This window comes from Typopeltis vanoorti, chromosome 21 (assembly GCF_054136105.1).
Source record: "Typopeltis vanoorti isolate ZY-2024b chromosome 21, IOZ_Tvanoo_1.0, whole genome shotgun sequence".
NCBI lineage: Eukaryota > Metazoa > Arthropoda > Arachnida > Uropygi > Thelyphonidae > Typopeltis > Typopeltis vanoorti.
The window spans coordinates 62,564,159-62,585,823 of record NC_143569.1 but is presented as its reverse complement, the minus strand read 5'-3'; the positions used below and the strand labels follow the sequence as shown (position 1 = coordinate 62,585,823).

The window sequence follows — 21,665 nt, the reverse complement described above, 5'->3', positions numbered from 1 at the left end:
ACAAGATGTAATAAATTAATTCGATTTTTATTTAGCACTACTTCGTAAATCTTTCGTATATTTCTTGTATTCATGCTTCCCCAATTCGCGTATTTAAATCTCCGGCTATAATGATGTTCTGCTGTTTTTTTTTTTTTTTTTTTTTTTTTTTTTTTTTATCTTGAGTGTTTTGTATTTTTTTGTCAAATGAATTTATTTCTGTTTCTTGTTTCACCATTTCAGGACTATAAACACCTATGAAAGTTCTTATGTTCATCAAAAATTATATCATTTTGTATATTATATATAAAATTAACAATAAAAATTATATCCTAGGCAAAATTTAAAGAACAATACAACAAATGATTATGAAAGCAAACCTCCATGTCCATAGACTCATCATGGAATGTCGCATTCATAACACATTCAGGCAATGGATTCCATTCTTTGACGTAATAATAATAATAATAATAATAATAATAATAATAATAATAATAATAACCTTTCTCTTATTCGCCATTCCGGTGAGCGCAGCTTCGGGATATGGACGTTAAATATTATTGTCCCTTTCCTGTTTTCTATCATCGAAAAATCCTTCCCATAATCATCCGTAAAACACCTCTCAACACCTGAATTATTTAACCATCTTTATCTTATCTACGAAAATCTATAGATTATGTGGCTTCAATTCATCTCAGTAACTATATTCCACGGCCTTGAAATCATTTTCTTTAATCGGCTACTGAATCCTATTGAAAGCTTCTTCATCTCCTCCGAATCCTAGTTACCGATCTCAGCACAATAGTTGCTGGTTTGGTTGGCAGAGTGATTAGCGCATCCGCTCTCCAAAAACATTGGTATGGATCTATGCCAATCCCGCCATTGGTATGGATGGTTGTGATTATCTTTAGTCGGGTATGAATTTCATCACCGGGAGATGTGAGACCACCGCCCCGATTAATGGAGGCATGAAATAACATGAAACATTTTCCATACTAGAGCAGGGTTTTCCAATTAGGTAGAAATAAATAAAAAGTACAAAAAAAATAAAAATTAAGTCTAAGAAAAATCCTTAACCCCATCACGATGATAATGTTCAATAGGTTAACGACTTTTCGTGGCTGATCAATGCGCTTCTTTATATTGCAGCATTCGTCTGCGATCTTTACTACCTTCGCATTATGTCCCTTGAATTTCAAATTCGATCCCTCATTACATCCTGTTCCTTATCCACTTTCTGCAGTATCCACAAATCCAGCCACTCCATCTGTGGATCCCAAAGATCAAAACTTTACACTTTACGACGTTAAATTGGTAAAAAAGAATGTTAAAAATATTATAGAAACCTGTATATAAACGGATAAAAACCATAAAACAAGTGAACAAACTGGGGACACCTGGCCCTGGATATCCCGCCGTAAAAGGGTCCTGGACCGCCCTACATTGGGATAAAATGAAATTAGAGTAAAATCACAAAGCTAATAAACTCTTAGTTTAAAAACTCATAAAACAATGATATTACAAATATATGCAACCCTCCCCCGTGTAATCTGACGTATGGTTGATGGCCTACGCCATCTCCTTAGGAACCGTTCTTCGCCCAAAAGGTATCTTTCCTGCTCCAGGAACCGAGAAGATAAGTGGAGAAACAGTTCCCAATTCGAAGGTAGTTTCTGTTTTCCTCAGCGAGCGAGGAAATGTTTTTACGTATTTTCCATATGTCATATTTCTGAATATGGATGAGAAAAATTAGTTTTTTTTTTGTTTTTTTTTTCTCACCGGTAGTGGAAACGACCCCAGAGAAAGTGGGCACGGAATCGTAGACACTTCAGCCAGCTTTCGCCAAATGCGCTGCACTGGTGAGCGCTGTAGAAGAGATTACCTATAGTTTCATTTGCATGGCATACTTCGCAAAAGGGATCACAAGGTCGGGGACAATATCGTGATTTCACTGGTTTCACTGGATATCAGCTGTGAGCAATTCTCCAAGCCAAATTCCGATGAAAGGGTTGTCCCAAGCAGTTTTTGATATTCGTAAAGAGCACCCCCCCCCCATACGTGCAAAGACCAGGCGTTTCAAAACCAAAAAAAGTCGAAACATTTCCAGTACAGCTGCTTTAGGCTAAGCTGAAGCACCCAAACCCCATTTGTAACAAATCTTTTTAGTGTTTTACATATTGTATGGTGCAACTCTAGTACCATCTCCGCACAAGAGTTCCAACAATGTCATCAGCATACATGACAGTCTTGTTCTGTTTTGGAGAATATGGGCAGCGGTATTCCTCTCACTGCGTGAGAGTCGTCAATTTATTATTATTAAAAAAAAAAAAAAACGTTCTGGTATTAAAAAGAAAAGAAGAGGACTCAGGTGGGCAGCCTTGCCGTATCCCTCTGTGTACGGGAATGGGTTCGGAGAGGAACCAATTTATGGCGATAGATGTTGTTCTTATGTAGAAGCGTTTGGTTATATCTCTTACGCAAGAAGCCACACCCACTTTCTCTAGGATAGAGTGCAGCGCAGGAAGTTGCGCTCTGCCCTATCGAAAGCTTTTTCGAAAAACACTGACACGGGTGCGTGTGGGAATTTATTGTTCGTCACGAGGCGAATAAGACCTCTTATCAGAAATAGGTTGAGTCCTATCGACTTACCCGGAACACAACAGCAACAGAATGAGATCAAAGTATAAGAACAGCGATGGTTATTTACTAGATGCGTTGAGAATAGTATTCTAATTGCACATTGATACCATAAATGAGTTTAGTTTTTCATAACCTAATCGGAAAATTGAAGTGGAAATTTCATTGGAAAAATTTTAAGCTATCATTAGTGACTAATCAAGCATCGATACGTATTAGGTATCGATGTGTGTAGGGGGTGAATTTAAAGTACGATAAGACATTTATTTTTCTACATTTTAACTATTTTTATTTCATATTTTGCACATTTCTTTATGTATGTTTCAATAATAAATAGGGGCTTGTGCATATTTCGACAAACCGGAATATCTAACTGTTGGCTCGTGCAGTTGCCTTGTAGAACTGGAAACAATATTTGATACACCGGAAGTTATATAATATGACACATATATTATATCGTTTTTTAAACAAATTAAATTTATCCTGATCATAGTCCTTTTTAGGACACTTCCAGGGTAACAAATGGCAATGCTGTACCAATGAAGTTTAACTGAGATTCGGCTGTTGCTGTTACCCTGCCGAGTTTCGAGAGTTCGCTCTCTTAGGGTTTTTGCCTTAAGGGAGCAATTTGAGTCTCCGGGGAAAGTGTTCTCCGGCACGGCCCGCTGAGGGGTTCTTGTCGGTGAGTTATTTTCTTCGGAATGAGCGGTTCTGCTCGGTGGTCGAGTTTCACTGAGTGGAACCAACGCGGAGATTTGGACGGTCTTTCGCCCACGAATGCGTGGCCTAGAGATCGTCTGATTTTTTGAGATTTTACCCCTTTACTTAAACAGAGGGTAACAAATGGCAATGCTGCTGTCAATGAAGTTTTAACTGAGGTTCGGCTATTACCGTTACCCAGCCATGACTAGAGCGTTTAGCTCAATAACATCCTATCCACACAGATTTTCTTCATTCAGATGACGGGATAAAGAGTCAAGGACTCAGTCCATCGCCCAGTTCTTTTAAGAACTTAAAAAAAAAATGACCAGGTTTTATATCACTCAAACGTAACGGCATTGAACAAGAAGGCAATTTAAAGACTCACGCATATTATTTCAGTTCTTAGATAATTTTGTTTTTTTAGAGACAAATTAATCCTGATTGCAAGGTTATCTAAGTCAACGTTTAGTTTTCTGAATGTTGGCCTTTGCCATTCATTTTTGTGTACTTTGGATATGTTTTAGAAAAAACTCTGGTTTTTTAAATGGTAAAAACTTTCTACAATAAATCAATTAATATTTAAAACGAGATGGAATTCTTAAAATGTGTGCTACTTGCGTTGTTCGGATGCAGCGAAAGATCTGATATTCCCAAAAAAATCTAATTTATACCTTCCTAATCGAGAGATACTCGCGCAATTCAATGAACATCATTCCAAATAACTAATTCTACTTTTTTTTTTTAATTTATAAATTTTCTGAGCGCCTTCGTAGCGCAGTTATTAGTGATCATTCCCATTTAATTGGAAAAATCCAGGTTCGAATCCCGTCGTATGCAAGGAATCCTGATAAGGGCTTTTCAAATGGTGAGATGCACAAGTTTTATACGGAAAGGTCAAGAATGTTCTTCCTTTTTTTGTCCCACAAAGCGAGTAAACCGACCACACTGCAAACAGGATTAACCTTGCTGTCCTACAGATTCATTGAGTTTATCCGAACCAAGTTACTCGCTGAGATGCCAGCGAGCTTAACACATTAATGGGAAGTGGAATGCTAATGGACAGTTTCTGCTAACTAATTTACATCCTTTTTACTACTTAACAGTGAAGAGAATAAATATGCTACTACAAAATTCGAAACCCACTCTTAAAAAGTACATTTCGAATTTTGGAGTATTATTTTGAGGCTGCCCTTCTGTTCCTCTAGACTTATTATTTTTGCCTTATTTTATGTATAGAATATTCAGATTTATTAAATAATAAAAATTAATAACATACATATAACGCAACGCCACCTATGCCTTTTTTTGGCAGAGATTGTATAATTATCGCTATGCTTTGTTTCAAATAGCAAACCGATTTAGCAAATTATTAATACATGGATGACTTCATTACAATTTTATATATAAAAACAATCAAGGTTTCTTAATTTAGAAACGACAACGATGTAAAGAATATGTTCATTTGCAATTAATAATAATATTTAATTAATCAAATAACGTCGGTTTTTTGAGCTACATACAGAAAGTTATGTCTTGTCGAATTAATATGTAATATTTTTTTTATCAGAAAATAGAAGATAAAAAATACTATAAAAAGGAAGCAAAATTATTTTTATAATTCGCTATTATAAAATTTCATATTTACCGAGAACATACAAAATATAATGCTTCTTAAATTAAGGACACCCTTTCTTTTATTTTATTGCTTTTATAGGAGAATTCAAATAAGATATTCAGTTATGTCTGCAGCGTGGGCTGTCAGGTTTACATTCGATTGCCTTTTAATTTTCATTTACTGAGTTATTATACCAAACAGCGTCTCCATGACGCCAAAAAAGGAAACAGATGAAGCGGCAAAAATGGTCCAACATCATGTGATATCAAAAGATTTTGATATTTTTAAGAGTACTCAAAAAGAATGATTCTCCAGGACATGACTCGCCACTGGTATTCAACAGAAAAAACCTGGAGCTACCATCAACTCCAAGTTTAATCGCTGTGCCACTACCGTGATCTCTCGCCTCAAGACCAATCAAGTTTCCCAATGACATAAAAGACTTCCCCATCTGCAAAATTTGTAACGTCGAGGAAGCATCAGCAATCCATTTACTACATTGTATGAATATATCTAAATATGAACTTTATAATAACAACCTAGAAAAGGTGCTGTACAAAATACATGAATTTGACCTCTATGATCTGGTGTAATAATACCATGGAATAATAATAATAAACACCAAACAGCATACTTTTTAACCGATTGTATTTTAATCTTCTCAACGCCAAACAGCGTAGATTACATTCGACTCATTTGTCTTATTTCCTAAACGCCTAGCGTTGCACTCGTAAAATACTTTGGAAATCTTTGCTAGGAAACCACATATGAATACTTTTCATTGTCTTTATCCCGCGGCTTTGATTTCCAGAAGTTTTCTTCTTCCCCTGAAAAATAAATATAAAATGGTTACAACCTGATACAATTCCGCATTGACAGAATCTACAGCAAACATCTCAAGCACCTCATCAATATTGAAAACCTGAGCACCGAATGAGGTTGAACATGATGAGTTTTTATTAAAACGGATTATATCGAGCTTAAATACATTTAAACCTATCTAATTTAAGAAACCACAAAGTTTAGTTTAAAATGAAACTTGCTTCAAGATTTATCGAAAAATTAGAGAAAAAAAATGCTGGCGTAATTTCGGACAACATAATAATATACTGAAGTTGATAAGAAAGGATAATTTGCCATCACCACCCACCACATTATTGTTGTTATTGCTCGAAACCTCCACGAAGTATAAAGAACTCATCATAGGAAGGCTATTCCAGTCCATAAATCACCCATCTCCACTGCGCATGCACATGAATGTTAACGCAGTAAAAAAATTATAATTATTATGAAAAAATGGTCAGAGGATGTGAAGCAGTGTCTCTCAATAAAATTAGTAAAAGATTCTGAGTCAGTTATGGATTTTATGAGTATATTCCTTATTGCCCTTCAGAATAAAAAAATCAGTAAGAGAGAGAGAGAGAGAGAGGTCACATGATTGACAGAGAGGAATTGTTTGTTGCATTTGCAGCCAAAAGAAACTAAATTTAAGAAGCTGGTAGGTTATGCCTATTATTTACATACACTTTCTGGGTAGGTTGCCTATTTTGGGAATGATAAACTCGAGCTTCCGGGAGGGAAACCACCCCCGCTTTCTATAACAGAAGCTATCTCACCTTCAGCTGAAAAGTGTCATAAATGTTTCATCGTTGTTGCGATTCTGAGGCACCTCAAAGAGATGATTTAAAATCGCCTCATTGAACTGTTTGAATTCAAAAAGGTGAGCAAAGAGTTTAATATCCGACACGACTCATTATTATCATCATTATGTATTATTTGGATTTATATTTATTAATGTTTATGATTTTCAAGAGAAAAAGAAATCTCTCTCTCTCTCTGTCTCTTTTCCTTTCTTACATGCTTCTGATTTCATAGAATCCATCCATATTATTTGAAGCCAAGACGGGTGTCATTCTTCACACTCTGCCATGGAGGAGTGAAAAATATCGATTAGAATATTGACATGCAATTCAATAATCTATGACAAACGACAAGAAGTAACTAATGTAAAGGAAGAAGTAATTAAAGAAGAAATAGTTCCCGAGATATTCACAGAGGACAGCTATTTCCAATTTTGAATATTTGAGGTATCTGTAATAATAAGAGTATCTGAATGGGTCACAAAATCACATTCTGTTCTTGCCAGTCTTTATTTAAGATTCAAAAATTATTTGCTGAATGTTTAAATCTATGAGATGATTAGCTGTTTGACAAATGTCATAAGGCAACAAAAACTATGTCATGATAGGAATTGTTTGGGAAAAGAAACTTGAACAAACGACAAACTGAATTTCATTCGATAGCTCTAAGAAAACAACCAAGTATCCGTGCGCCGATGTGAGGTGATAATGTGACGCAGCGGATGATTATGTTGTGCCTTTGTGCTGTTATTTTCTTGTAAGTCTTTCCAATAAAATTATTGCAAATAAAGGTTACTTTCTGTAACAAGAAAAAAATATAATAATAATAAAAAAATAAAATAAAATAAAAAAATAATAATTCAACATCTTTCAGCAGTTTAGATATATTACATGGAACACGTATTGATGGTATCTCCACATTGACGCGGTAAGGAGGGTTGCGCACCAGTGACCTCAAGAACTATGTCAGCGGGTTGCTGAACTGATGATGAAGCTACTGATAGGATCTCCCTAGCTGGACAGGTCAAGACGTAAGTGCTATACTAAGAGAGAAAGATACCCTAGTCTTCCTGGTTGGAGATTTTGCGTAAGGCTGGTTACCTTACCGAGTAAAACAGTTTCTACAACTCAAACTCTTCTCTGGAAAAACGACCAGAAAGGCTAAAGGTAAACGAACAGGAATCTCGGATACTTTAAAATTAACCGCTTATAATGCACGAACTATTGACAACAAAGGAATTAGGATTAGCAGATCTACTAAAAACTAAAAATATTAATATAACCGCGATAACAGAAACAAACATGAAAACAGACTCATAGAAAGGCGTAAAGTTAAAACGAAGTTTGAAAATACTAAATCACAGAGCGCTAAAGAAATTCATTTCAGCAATTATATAGAGAAAGACAAGTTAGCTAAAAGATCTGCAAGAGAGAGAGAGAGAGAGAGAGAGAGAGAGGATAAAGTTAATTATGTAGCAATTTGGCAGAAGAAACATAAAAGGCTGAAACATTGGGGCACTTTGGAAGACCGTATGAGATAGCAAGCAAAATATACTCTCGAGAACAGAAGCGAGTAAATGCTAGAACAGAAAAAGATGGTTTGCTTTTAGCTGAAGAGGGTAAGATTGTTATTCGATGGGAAGAACGTTTTCATGAGATTCTAAATGTATAAAACAAAATATAACTGACATAATTAGAAGTTCAATAATGGAAGAACTCCTGTAAGCATAAATGTAAATATTATTTAGGAACCTAATCTAGAAATAAAACAACGAACGTAATAGAGAAAATGAAAAGTGGAAAGGCTTTGGGCAATGATAATTGAGCAATAGAAATGCAAATGACAACTGCTTGTGATAAACTGGAACTCAACTCATATTTAACAATGTGCTAGAGACCGAAAAGATAATTAAACAGCGAAAAGAAGCAAAGATATTTATAATCCCTAAGAAAGGAGATCTCACTGGATGTGAGAATGTTTTCAGCATTTTTCTTCAAAATATTGATAAATAGGATTAATAGTGAAGTATAGAAGATATTAAGGTACGAAATAGTTAGAAAGTACAGAATTTAGAAGCCCATTATACACGAATGGTATAGATTTGGCTAAAGCATTTCACAGACAAACATTATGGTCAGCTATTAAAAGTCATGAATTCCTGGCATATCTGAGAATAATCAAAGAAATGGAAATAGAAGTAAAAGTCGTGTTGTTACACATCAAACAACATCCGAATGATTTGAGAAAAGATCCTGTGCAAGGTAGGATTGTGTAATGTCTGGATTATGGTTTCATATCGTCATTGATCGGATTATGAGAAAAGTTACAGGTGCAAGATGAGGAAGGAAACGGAATCAGAAGGCCTAGATTATTTCGATAACATAGTTTCGATATCATCAAAATACAATGATATACAAACAAATTCGAAAGACTTGTATAAAACAGCTGAAATGTTCGATTCATAAAATAGATAAGACTAAAGCAAAAGTGCTTCGACTGATCAGCAAACTACAAAGAGATCGAAATCAGTCTTCAATAGCAATGTTAAAGCCGTATTATTATACGCTTAGAGACATGGAAGCTGACCAAAAAAAATAGAGAAATTCAATAGCATGCATACAAAATCTGCGTGAAATATTAAAAATAATGTACTTTGATCTTAATGTATAACAAACAATGATTTGTGTAAGCTGACAGTGCAAAAAAGTATCACTCATGAAATTTAAAAAAAAAATGTAGATGAATTGGATTGGACTCATAGTGAGAATGGACAGCAGAAAGTTTCCTAGGGTAGCCTTGATATGGATCCCAGAAGGAAAACGGAAATTGCTAAATGAACTTGGCAGAGAATGACAGATGAAGAAAGAAGAAAGTGGTTGGAAAGAAGAGCTGAAGAGAAGCCGAACTGGTGGCTCAGGACAGAGGGATCTTGAAGAAATAGATTTCAGCCCTGTGTGCCATGAGGCACGAAAAGGATAAGGAAATAAAAACAAGAAACATAAAAAGTAGAGTTACACATGATATAACTTAGCAGTTGATACACTGTTGTGGAAAAAAAAACATTTACGTGACTTCATATTATAAAATAAACTGAAAACTCTTCCCGTTTCTATGCAGGTTTTTATACAATTTCAACGAAGATCCCTAACCTCTAAAGTTCCCTAACCTGAAATAGCAAACTCAGAAGCCAATTAAATTTCTAATATTTCATTCAAAGATGACTGATTGCTATTTAAGTAATATTTAACTTCTTTCTTCTATTGGGCTCCAACTTTTGATTCGAAATCTTTAATTATTTCTATTACGCACTATAATTTTTAAATATCATGTCTAAAGAATTTTAATTTAGAATTTAGAAACAAAACTCGAGGAAAATGCACCGAAATATCGATTGAAAATTAACCTCAGTGATATAATTGCAATATAATGGTAATAACGATATGAAATATTTGTTGCTATGCTGTCCTAGAAAAACATTCACATTATATATATGAAACGCAAAAGAAATGTTTTAAAAAATTAGAGAAATTCTGGAGTTTTAATTCTCGAAATCATCGAAATGAACATTATGTTGTTGTTGTTCCAAATATCAAAATGTACAAGATATGTCAAAAGAAATTATTTATTTCTGGTGGTCTTAATTCTTATATAATTTTATCTTTATAAAATTGGTATTCTTTTGCTTTCCATATTCATACCTTAAAAAAGCAATATTTTATATTTAAATTTTGCACATACAAAATCACTTACTCAAAGTTTCTTCCATCCATCAATCCTTTCCTGGACATGTGAGATTTGCGGTTGTCTTGCCGCTAGACGCCATCTACATTCTAATACATGATGGCGTCATTGGGTTTAAATGGTCGGCCACGAGTACGGAATGAGAATCGTTAGCACACGTGCCAAAGGTCCGAAGCATGTCCAAATGAAGACATTATGGCCATCTCTGAGCCAACACCAGTTTGTACAAATCCATGGCTGAAGACACTGTGGCCATCTCTGAACCAACACCAGTTTGTTCAGATCCATAGCTTCATGGGGTGGCGGTATATCAGTCTCCCATCGGCACTTTGAAGACTAAATCGTGATTCATCACTTCAGGCTACACGTCGTCAATTTTCAAAATCGAAGATCGAGTGACCCATCCGTAGAGTTTCCTCTCGCAAATACGTCTATATCCCGCGCTTATACCACGACGCTTCTCTCAACGAATGCTTGGAGGAAGACAAAGCTGAACTAAGTAGAACCATACTTTGAGCCACGTGTGAAGGAAAATGAGGATTTGCAGTACAGAATTTACGTAAGAGTTCTTATCCTAATTCAGTGGCACTTCAGTCCCTGACTCTTTTTTACCAACAGCCTTCTTTAGATCAGATCCCAAGTTGAATCTGACATCCAAGGTTTTCTTCGTCTTCTTATTGGACCTAGATACCTTTGGCTCTTTCCCATTCTTCAGCGCCAAAAAGATTCGCAGACGCACTGCGAAGAAAAAAATTATTTTCTTTGCTCATTATTCCGTATTCGTATCTTATCTATAAATAATATTAATGTTAATTAGCACACATTTATCTACATGCAGATAAATTTAATGATTTTAGTAATAATGAATAATTTTGTTAATGTTTTAAACCAGAACTTTATCAATGCAAATATGTAAATAAAAAATCGACTACTTCATTAATCGCTTCTTGTCGATGCATTTGAAGGTCACCTACTAATGAACTACAGGAGTTCATTTCGTCGATGGAATTTTTTTTTATTTTACATTTTCTATTTATTTATCCTGAAATTCGTCTCTTAAGTTAAATTATCTTCTTTCAATTATTTCTTTGTTAATTTCGGTAAATCTTCATTCCTAATTATTAATAGTATCTTAAATTTTATTTCACAGTGTTTAATAATTTTTTCTCGGTAACAGTTTTTTGTATATTTGATTGTCCTTTCGATCCTCTCAGGGTTTTTAAATTCAAATGTGACCGAAATAGACAAAACAATAAGCTTAGTGCTTTGACGTTCATCCCTCTCCACGAGTTGTAATACTAACTTGGGATAGTTGTAAAAAGCCTGCCATCCATTAATATAACACGTGCAGCTTATTTGTATTGTAGACCATTTTTATTGCCCGTGACGACACTTTAACGATGTATGTATCTTTTCAATTGTTTTTACCGCTTATTTTGTGGGAAAGACCTCGCTTCGAAAAACATGTACGGCGCGAGAAACCTTTTAAGCGCTTTTCCGTTGTGAGTCACATAGTTACGTACGGAGATGGAAGGGTTCGCTTTCTCAGTAACTCGGGAGTTTTTTCATTCCTCAAGACACAGACTAGAGAAACACGCACACATAAAGGTCTTAATTCTAACTAATTCCATTATTGTTACTAAAATGGATTCGGATTGAACCTGATCGAACTTATACATCTTTCTTCTGCAGACCTAGCGACTTGGTAGCTGCTGTGGGGATATTTACATAGCAGTCGGAGGATATCAACAGAACCATAGTGATTATTTTTTCTGCGTTCTCTTCATGTTAATATTTGTTGAAACTTATACTTAAGCGACTTCTCTCCTCTACAGCAAAAAATCATGTAGATAAATATCATTTCTCATTAGTATTATTAGTTCGTTTCTTTCCTTTATGACAGATTGATGTCTTATATTTCTTAGATCTTTCTAATAATACGAAAAGACATTCTTTGCTTGAGACCTTTCACGGAGAATGTAATATTTTGCCCAATTTCTCATTTCGAACTTCTTTTTTCACCACACTCTTTAAAACAAACTCCGGGCAAGAACAATATCTTTATTTATATTTGAATTCTGTGCTCAAACCATGCGTAACCTTCTCTGATATTTATTCTCCAAATTAGAAAATTATCATTAATCTTCGACCTCGCCTTTGTCGGTATTATTGAGACAAGGAAACAAGCACAAGTACTGGATCCAAATCTGAATCAGAGAGAGAAGTCGATTGCATGTAATTAATTTTAGTTAGTATTAGGAGTTCTTTCTCTGCATCCTTTGTTTTATCTCAGTAGTTAATCATCGAAGAACTGGTTCCATTTGTCAAATGTCTGTCACTGATTTCTCTGTCATTCAAAAATGCTCTGCCAAGCGATTCTGGCAATCCAAAAATCCCTATCAAGAAGCGCATCCAGATGAACTTTTACCACCCACTTAACTTCTAAGAGATTCATAAAATTCTTCTTTTTCTTTCCACCGAAAATCATTCTGAAGGGAAAAAAGTGGTTGGACTGGATTGATTGGGATTAGAGATGAGTAACGTTGGATCAGTTATTATAAACCAACGCATCTACAGAGCTTTCATAACTCAGTCGGGATAGACGAAGCCCTTTGGTTGGAAAGACCTGGGTTCGATTCCCATCCGTGACATGAGAAGTTTTTATCCGATCTTTTCGATGAAAGGTCAGTTAACCGGTCTCATACGGAAGTAGGGGGATTATCACCCGGAAACTCAGGTTTTTCTTTCTCCAGAACAGACAAACCGGCCACGTGAAAACACACACACTGACTACGGTCAGAAATACTGCCTTTAGGGGAGGAGTGGCAGCAAGGAGTGGCGACTGGGCTGCACTAATTAGCTGTAAGCCCCCCTCAGCAGGGGGGAACTCAACCATTCATCCTAGGATGATGATTGAGTACGATAAGACAAAAACACATCTACCAACGAACCATGCGATTTTGAACTTTTGATCGTGAACTTTTAGGATGGCATTCTACAACTCTCATTTAGATTCGGTAAATCGATAGGGTCGCTGTTTGTGGTGAGTCTCCTCCATGACCAATCCAAGCATTCTCATCTCCGTTACTTCATTCCTGAGATTCATTATAAGATTCCTGATAAAAATGAAAAATTCATTACATGTTTAGCTGAGAAAATAAAGTATTAGTAATGTACAGTTAGAATTAATTCCATGCCTTCAACAGCATATTTTGAATGAAATATGCTGTTGAAGGAGTAGGGAAAACCGTTCAGAAAAAGGTCGAAGACAGTCCATTGCGAAAATTAGCAATAAAGAATAATACCCAAAGTTGTTTTCGTATCCAACATAAAAGTCAGAGAAAAGATGACAGCATTACAAGAAACAGAATAACTAAATGCGCAGAAAAGAGACCCGGTTGTCTGATAGGTTTTTTTGATTTCGGGCTCAAACAGCTAATGCTAAGAGGCACTTATGGGATGTCTGTAAATTGCGTGTGTTCTTCTGGCCAGCTGGCCTGTTTTTCGGGATAAAAAACCACGGTTTATACTTGCTTATCACGCCTCTCCTTAAACCTATTCATAGAGTTGGAGAATATGTTTAAAGAGAGGCATGATAGGTGTGTGAATAATGGTTAGTGGGTCTCCGCAAAGTGTTACTTGATTCCATGGAGATACTCTTATAAAAATAATAACGATAATAAATTATCACCAGACATTATAATATTTGTACTTTGTAATTATATACATACCTGAAGAGTTCAAATTAGATTAGTATTGACACTTTTTATTCAAAGGTACCAAATTCCAGCAAATATCGATGCGCATAAGTAGTCCGAACTGTCTTCATAGTCCGACCAGGATTATTTCCTCATCACGGAAACAAACACACACATGTTCAACTCATCCGCCTGCACACCCTTTCTGAAATTAAGAGAAACAATAACAAACACTTCTTACCTCAAGAATACAAGCTGAACAGATTTAGTTTATATCAAATTTACTTGTTAATCTTCCTGATTTAACTACATTCGATATATAAAAAAATAATCGCATGAAAATATTTATTGGTGCATATTTTTCAGGTGATGTTTTGTACACGTTTCATTTCTGGTATGATTAATGATTTCGAAGGATAGACCCTCGTTACTGTACCTAATTCTGGCTTCTGAATAAATAACTGTCGTGATTACATGGAAAATTCATTACATGGTGAGGTCGCAAAAGGTTTACCGAACCCTACCATGTAGGAATAAAGCATTAGTCGTGTACGATTAGAATTATCCATTGCAGAATATCGACAAAGAATTAATTGCATACCTTTCGCATTTTGAATTACATATTTTATTGAAGAAAATAGTACGGAACAGTAATCGAAGCCAGTAGAATATGAAAATCAATAATAAAATACAATACCCAATGATGAATAAGACAGTAATATTCCGTAAAGACAGTATGTAAGAAAACATAGAGAACTGGGATTACATTATCCTAATCTGTTAAAAATGTTCTCATCTACGTCCTCATTCTTACCATAACGTATATTTGTAGAGATGATGATTGCATTTTTAAAGTGCTTCTGACCGGCCTCATTGGCCGAATGGTTAGAGTGCGCGCTCTCAAACCGAACAGGTTGCTGGTTCGAAATCTGCTGTGGGCATGGATGCTTGTGATTGTCTTTATGTGGCAGATGATTTTCATTGCCCGGTGTGAGACTACCACGCCTCTAATTGGAGGCCTGAAATGAGTTGAAAAAGTCTGGTCTCTGGAGAAGGATTTCCGAACTTTGTAAAAAATAAAATTAATAAAAATAGAAATAAAATCATTAGCTCACTCACGCTGCAAAATGTACTATAGCATTGCGCATAACCTTTTATCGATTCGGGAGCCACATAAAAAAAATCTGTTTTGCAAACGTCAGCATCTACATACTAAAATGCAGAATGTGTGTCATCTGCTTGGAAATAAATATCGAAAACATCAGTGGAACACCCGTTGAAGAAACGATGCTTAACAATATATTGAAGACGATATTTTGTGTGAAAATTGAAACATCATCAACAGCGCTAAGTAAAAAAATAAGTGAAAAGAATCAAACTGAAGATTGACGTCTTGGATTTGGACCTACTTTAGAAAAACTTTAATAAAATTTAAGTTTAATATGCACATGTTTAAATGTTCCTTATTGTTTCGATATTGTCAAGAAATAGTATTCTGTTGTAAATATTTTTTTCCTTTCGTAGTGATACTGAACATCATCGTGCGTCTTACAATCCACGATGTCTTAGAATCGGCGAAATACAGTATTTCTTTTCTAGATAGATACTAAAATACCTCTAACGAAGTAGGTAGAGACGATCTCCCCCCCCCCTTCCAAGTTTGCATCTCGTCTAGGATGTGAAAAATATTTTTTTTTTATTCGTTGATGGACAGGATGTTTTCTTCTTGCAAAATGAACCTCTCGAATAACATATGCATTCAATTCACATAGCAGACTGTTTAGATAACATTAACTGCTCTGCTAATTAATATTAACACATAAAGAAATATTAAAAGGATAAACTTGAACTTTGTCTAAATTGTGCAGTTTTAAAGTGCCACATGACTTGCGATCTTTACCATGAATCGTTTCTTTTTTTTTCGCAAGAAGGCATTCTCAACAAACCAAAATATTATTATCATACGACTTGTTTCCACTTCCATGTGGTTATGAATTAAGGAAAACGGAACTGACTGGACGCAAATGCTTGCAGATAGTGAAGCTGTGGCAGTAATATCATTTAGAGTTAAGACCGTGAGGCTTTAGAGATAATATCTCTATCAGCTAAGTGTTTTCCACATTTAAACAGTAATGGTTTGTTTTTCTTCCGCCTAAATGTTCAGTAGGAAAAATCAAACATTAAATTAAAATGTCTGTTATTTTTTTTTAATCGTCGAGTTTATTAAATAGAAAGCAAAATTTTCAAATTCGATTATGGTTCCTACTTACAGTTAAATGCATTTAAAATAGTCGTGGTCCAAAATTTCTTCGAAACTTGGTCGGTTTTGTGGATCCTAGAAAACAAAACAGCATACAACACAAACATATTTCAGTTACGTCATAATGCATACTATTAATTTATAATAATAACAAGTGACGTTATGGAAGGTGTAACAATTTAGTTGGTTCAAAAATAAAATTAATTTTAAATCTAGTAAGCCTTTTAGGACAAAGTGTATATTATTTTAAGCATTATTTCATTTTTTATTAATTTTTAGAGATATTATGTGAATTTTTAGAAATGTACTTTGAAAGAAAAACAAAACGTTTGATGATGTAACAGTTGTTCTCATTGTAAATGATACAAACAAGAAACGCTATACATAAGACATTCTAATGTTTTTAAATAGAATCTCAAAATATTTGTTGTCAGTATTTCTTTAAAAATATAGCTATTTGGAAATATGACAATACGCAATTGAAGACTATTTTTGCCTTTTTGAAAACACATACAAATATTTTCAAAAATAAAGCATTAATCGTTAAATTACGGAGTGCAATTCGTTTGCCGTGTCTAAACCACAAACATACAAAGTCATGTTTGCATCCAGCAGAAGTTCGTTTTTTTTTCTATTTCTTGAGGTAGAAGAATTAATGTACGAATTCTCACTGAACACCTTTCGTCTTTGAGCCATCAGAAAGGCTAAAATGCAGAACGCTCATCGCCTTTCACAGTTTATTGAGCCACCGCATAAAGCTAAACGTATAAAGTTTCGAAACGTGGAAGTTTTCATAATTATTAACTGATAACTCTTTGAAACAAAATTCTGTCATTCTGTTCAGATGCCATGCAAATTCGTTTCTTGTATGTATTCTTAGTGGTAACATAAAAATATTAATTATAACATTTGCAATTTCCGCTTACTGTACTGTCGTAATTAGCATTTTATTTCATAAAGAATGGGGAAATAAAAATAAACAAACTTACCCATTGCAGAGTTGCAATACAAAGATCTATTGCCAGGACTGGAACGTTCCATGGGAAATCCACCTTAAGCCACAAACGATTGCCTTTATCTAAAAGAAAAGTAAATCTCTTGAAAGATGTTGTCGAAATTAGAATAATATTTCATTATCAAGACATCTCTGAATACAAAAGTTACAAAACTTTGCATCTAACGACCGTCTATTTAGTGAATTACAACGAATTTTACCTGTGTGTATGTGTGCGAGCGCTCCTTGCTATCAGCAGCCGAAGGTGCTTCGTGTGCTTTGTAAACTACGTCTACTTCGAAACTATTCCCATCAAAGTTACTGTTGACATGAACCCCTACAAGAAAATACAAAGACAGCATCAAACGATCATATCTCATACTTACTATCTGTAGCATATCCATTGGAATGGACATCATCCTTTCTTGTCAACAGCTTTGCGAAAGTAATCATTAATGAAAATATCTCGACTCTCTTATCTGTAAAGTACAAACAGATTTAATTCTCATTTCACAGCAGTTATATTTTGAATCGATTACAAAGTATCATCTAATCAATAAATTATGATAGGAATAAGAAACATAATTTTGGAAGGAAAAATAACAGGATATTTCTCTCTCTCTCTCTCTCCTCTCTCCTCCTCTGTCTCTTCTCCATCTCCTTCTTCTCTCTCTCTTTCTCTCAGTAGCTGTAACAATCATAAGAACTTACCATATGTCTTTCCGTCCAAGAGTTCGAGCAAAATAGCCCTGTGTTCCGCAGATTACATTGTCCGTATCTTCCTTCTGAAAAACACAGAAAATATCATCACTGAAATGACTAATTGCTTCTCTAAAATACGCTACTTCAGCAAAAGAAAAAAAAAGATATTATATATTGGTGCGTTTTTAAAATAAACAGAGTATTTTTAGCCTTCATATCGTAAAAATATTGCGACAGGAACAGCATTTACTGAATGCTTATGGGTCGAAGTGTTTTAACGAGTGCACTCTTGAATTTTCCAGCTCTGTTACGACGAAGTCCATTCGCGTAACATAACAGCTTTGTTAAAACGTTTCAAATTAATATATAGAAATGGCAAGCAAATCGTGAACAGAATTGCCACCCGGTGAACAACGGAAATACACTGCTTGGAGAGAAGCTAACGGAGATCCCCCATAGGCAAGGTGCATCGTGCCATGTAACAATTGCAGCCAGTATAAACTAGAGTATGAATATGATGCTCCCAGGTTAGAGCAACTGCGTCCGGGTGAAATTTTTCCCCTCTCACAGAGCAGTGATGAGCGAGTGGAACAGTTTGTTTGTTAAGTACCGAATGCATTTAGTGTGAATGGGTTTAAGAAACGGTATAATAGCCGATGTGGGTGAGGTATGGCCTCCCTCGATAAGTCCTCGATTCTCCGGAGGTCTGAGGTAAATAATCATAATAATAATAATAATAATAATAATAATAATAATAATAATAATAATAATAATAATATCCAAACGGCGAGCTCTCTGTTATGTTGTTGACTGTTCATATATTGAATAGATTTTGGAGTGTCTTGTTGTTTTGATTTAAATGTTTGTTATTTTTTAAAGCTTTACTGTACTATATTCTTGCATTTCCGTGTATTCATATAAATGTATTGCTGTTGTTCCATTTCATAAACTGTATACTGTCTTGGCTTCGTTATATTCAATGTTAAACATATATATATATATATATATATATACGTATTTTAATATATATATATATATATATATATATATATATTAAAATACGTGTATATTTTTTCCGCTATATAATTTCCAGTATGATCTTTCAGGATAGTTCTGTTTAATAACAAAACCTACTTAACTAATGTAAAAATGTAACTTCAAACGTTGAGAGTAAGTTAAAAGAGATACTAGCTACTAGCTGAGGTTTTTTTTTCTGTTAAAACTAGATAATAGTTTCTCTTGTCTGATGAGTCCTGTTTCAGCCTACAAACATATCCGAAACTTTGTTTGATCTAAGGAGAACGAGAAATGTGGAAGCATCATCATCATCCCTCCAATATAATAGAAATGCATACAAGCTAATCTGGCAAATGACGCAACCATATGTAACAGTCCTTCAAACATTGAAATTGAATGCATTCATCTAATGTATTAAATGAAACTTAAACATGATGTAATTTCTGAAACAGTAGAATTATTATTGGGAATTCGTTTTTAGTCAATATACCAGAAATTTCATCATTTTTTTAAACAAATATTTAGTAACGTTTAAAAGGGAGTTTATTTCTTTCAGATACTTTTTCACTCAGTATAAATATTATATTAGTATGAAAATAAGCTTACCGTACTTAAACCGAAATCAATTATTTTGACTTCCTGCTGTGGAGTTATCATAATATTCGCTGGTTTTATATCTCGATGCATGTATCCTGATATAAAAAATGAAACAACGAATAAAGAACTGTTGTTGAAGTGTAAAGTCTTATATATAAGAGTTATATATAGGAATTTTGCTATATTTTTCTTCAGCTAATTCCCGGGGAAGTCGATCTATGGTATATGCAGTTACGAATTTACCTTTCTCACAGAAACTGCATATAATCCCCCTCCACCCCCCAAAAAATGACCAATTACGATCCCATCGGATTGAAAGGATATTGGTGGTGCGTGAGAAGTATTAAAAATACATTAATGAAGCAGTATCAGAATATGTAGTGAGGGGTCGAATAATACATAAGGGAAGTGAAATGGATACGCAATCTTATTAAGAAATAAATAATGAGGAAGAAATAGTGTATGCATAGTTTCATGTTAATTTCATGAAAATTATGATGAGAGCTAAGTCTGAAGGTTTTTGCCCACAGAAGAGTTTGTATTCATTTGGGTAGCTTCAGCATCCTTTTATTACTATATCTATCACGGATTCCTTTGTTGCTTGCCACAGGTGGGGATTGGGTGGATACTTGACTGAGCTACGAAGGCTCATCAAGCTCAGATTTCTCTGTTTTTTTTTTTTTAATTCTCAGAAAACAAACAATTCAGTCAATGAAGAGAGAAGTGAAATGATACGAATCAATAACATTACTAACGTGAATTGTTTAACTTATTGTACAACATGATATGATGCTAATCAATAAATAATTATGAAAATCTTATAACTAATATTATTTAAAGTACATTTTACATACCAAGCTTATGCATTGTGTTCAATCCAGCGGCTATTTGCCTAGTGTATTCCCTCACTTCATTTTCAGACAGATGGTTATCGGAATGCATCAAATGAAACAAATCCTTTCCGGGAATGTGCTCCAGTAAAATTATAAAGCTGAAATAAAGCAAATTATGTTATTTGCACTGTTAAAGGATCGGAAAGAACTAAACATTAAGAACCAATACCTTTAATAAAACAATATCTGAGTCAATATTGAATATACACTGGTGACCAAAAGCATACACCGAACTACGTTTTTACCTGTATATGAAGACATTTTCATGGCTACAGCCAAATGTGGACATAAATGTATTACCAGCAAGCTAATAAATTATATTATACAAAAATATGTTATAAATCTCGTACAAATTAACTTGCAATGCGTTTTTGGCAAAAGTTACAAATTTCCTATGGACGTAGTTAAGGAATTAATGTACAGTGCTTAGAGAAAACCTATGCGAAGAAACATCTCCCTACGAAATATATTCACACTGAAGTGCGATGCAGCTCTCACAACATCGTATCATGGTTTGCACCTTGAATGGAGCCGACTTGCTAGCTGACCCGCTGTGGTGGGTCGATTACGTTTTGCTGTTATATCCCAAAGGAGTCAAAAATGGGAGGAGTTTGGCATTGAATAAGGAAGATGTTTCTGGCAGAAGTTTCTGTAGACGGTCAGGGTCCACGTAAGGCTGCCGAGCCTATGATGATGACGATGTTATATCCCAAACCTCTTCTGGAACACATTTTGTTCATTGAAACGCTGTCCAGAGCCTGGATACAGGAAACCGAAAGTCTCTCTCTCTCACTCTCTCTCCTTGTCCATCTATCTATCTATAAGATAGAAGACACAGTCTGTAGTGGAAAATTTTTTATAAAGGTTCGCGTTCGACATGGAATCCAGCCCAAGAATATCGTGGATAATGACATCACTATGGAGGACCACCACCCTCAGATTCTTCGAGTTATTTATTTCCCATCACTTCCATTCGTTCCACCCATCCCACCCGTATTCACCAGTCGACAGTCGCGTGTGCTGCACTAATTGCAGTGGAATTTCCTGGATGAGACTACAAACGCAGCAATGCAGTGGACGCTGTTGCACACCATTCGGTTAATCTTAACCAACTGTACAAATTCAAACTTATTTACTCCGAGATTAGCTACTAATATTTAGTTGCACAGAATATGCAACTGAACTGTTC

General features: G+C 34.8%; 1 protein-coding gene across 1 annotated transcript in view; it reads right to left on the bottom strand.

The window, feature by feature from the left end:
* Positions 1-5,720: 5,720 nt before the first annotated feature.
* Positions 5,721-21,665, bottom strand: part of LOC150094912 (arylsulfatase B-like) — a 135,702-nt gene continuing 119,757 nt past the window's right edge. Inside the window, exons 15-16 of the mRNA XM_090411149.1 lie at positions 17,979-18,052; positions 5,721-5,760 (exon numbers count right to left, since the gene is read on the bottom strand). Coding sequence (XP_090267275.1) covers positions 5,721-5,760; positions 17,979-18,052 — 114 coding nt within the window. The remainder of the gene's footprint in view (positions 5,761-17,978; positions 18,053-21,665) is intronic.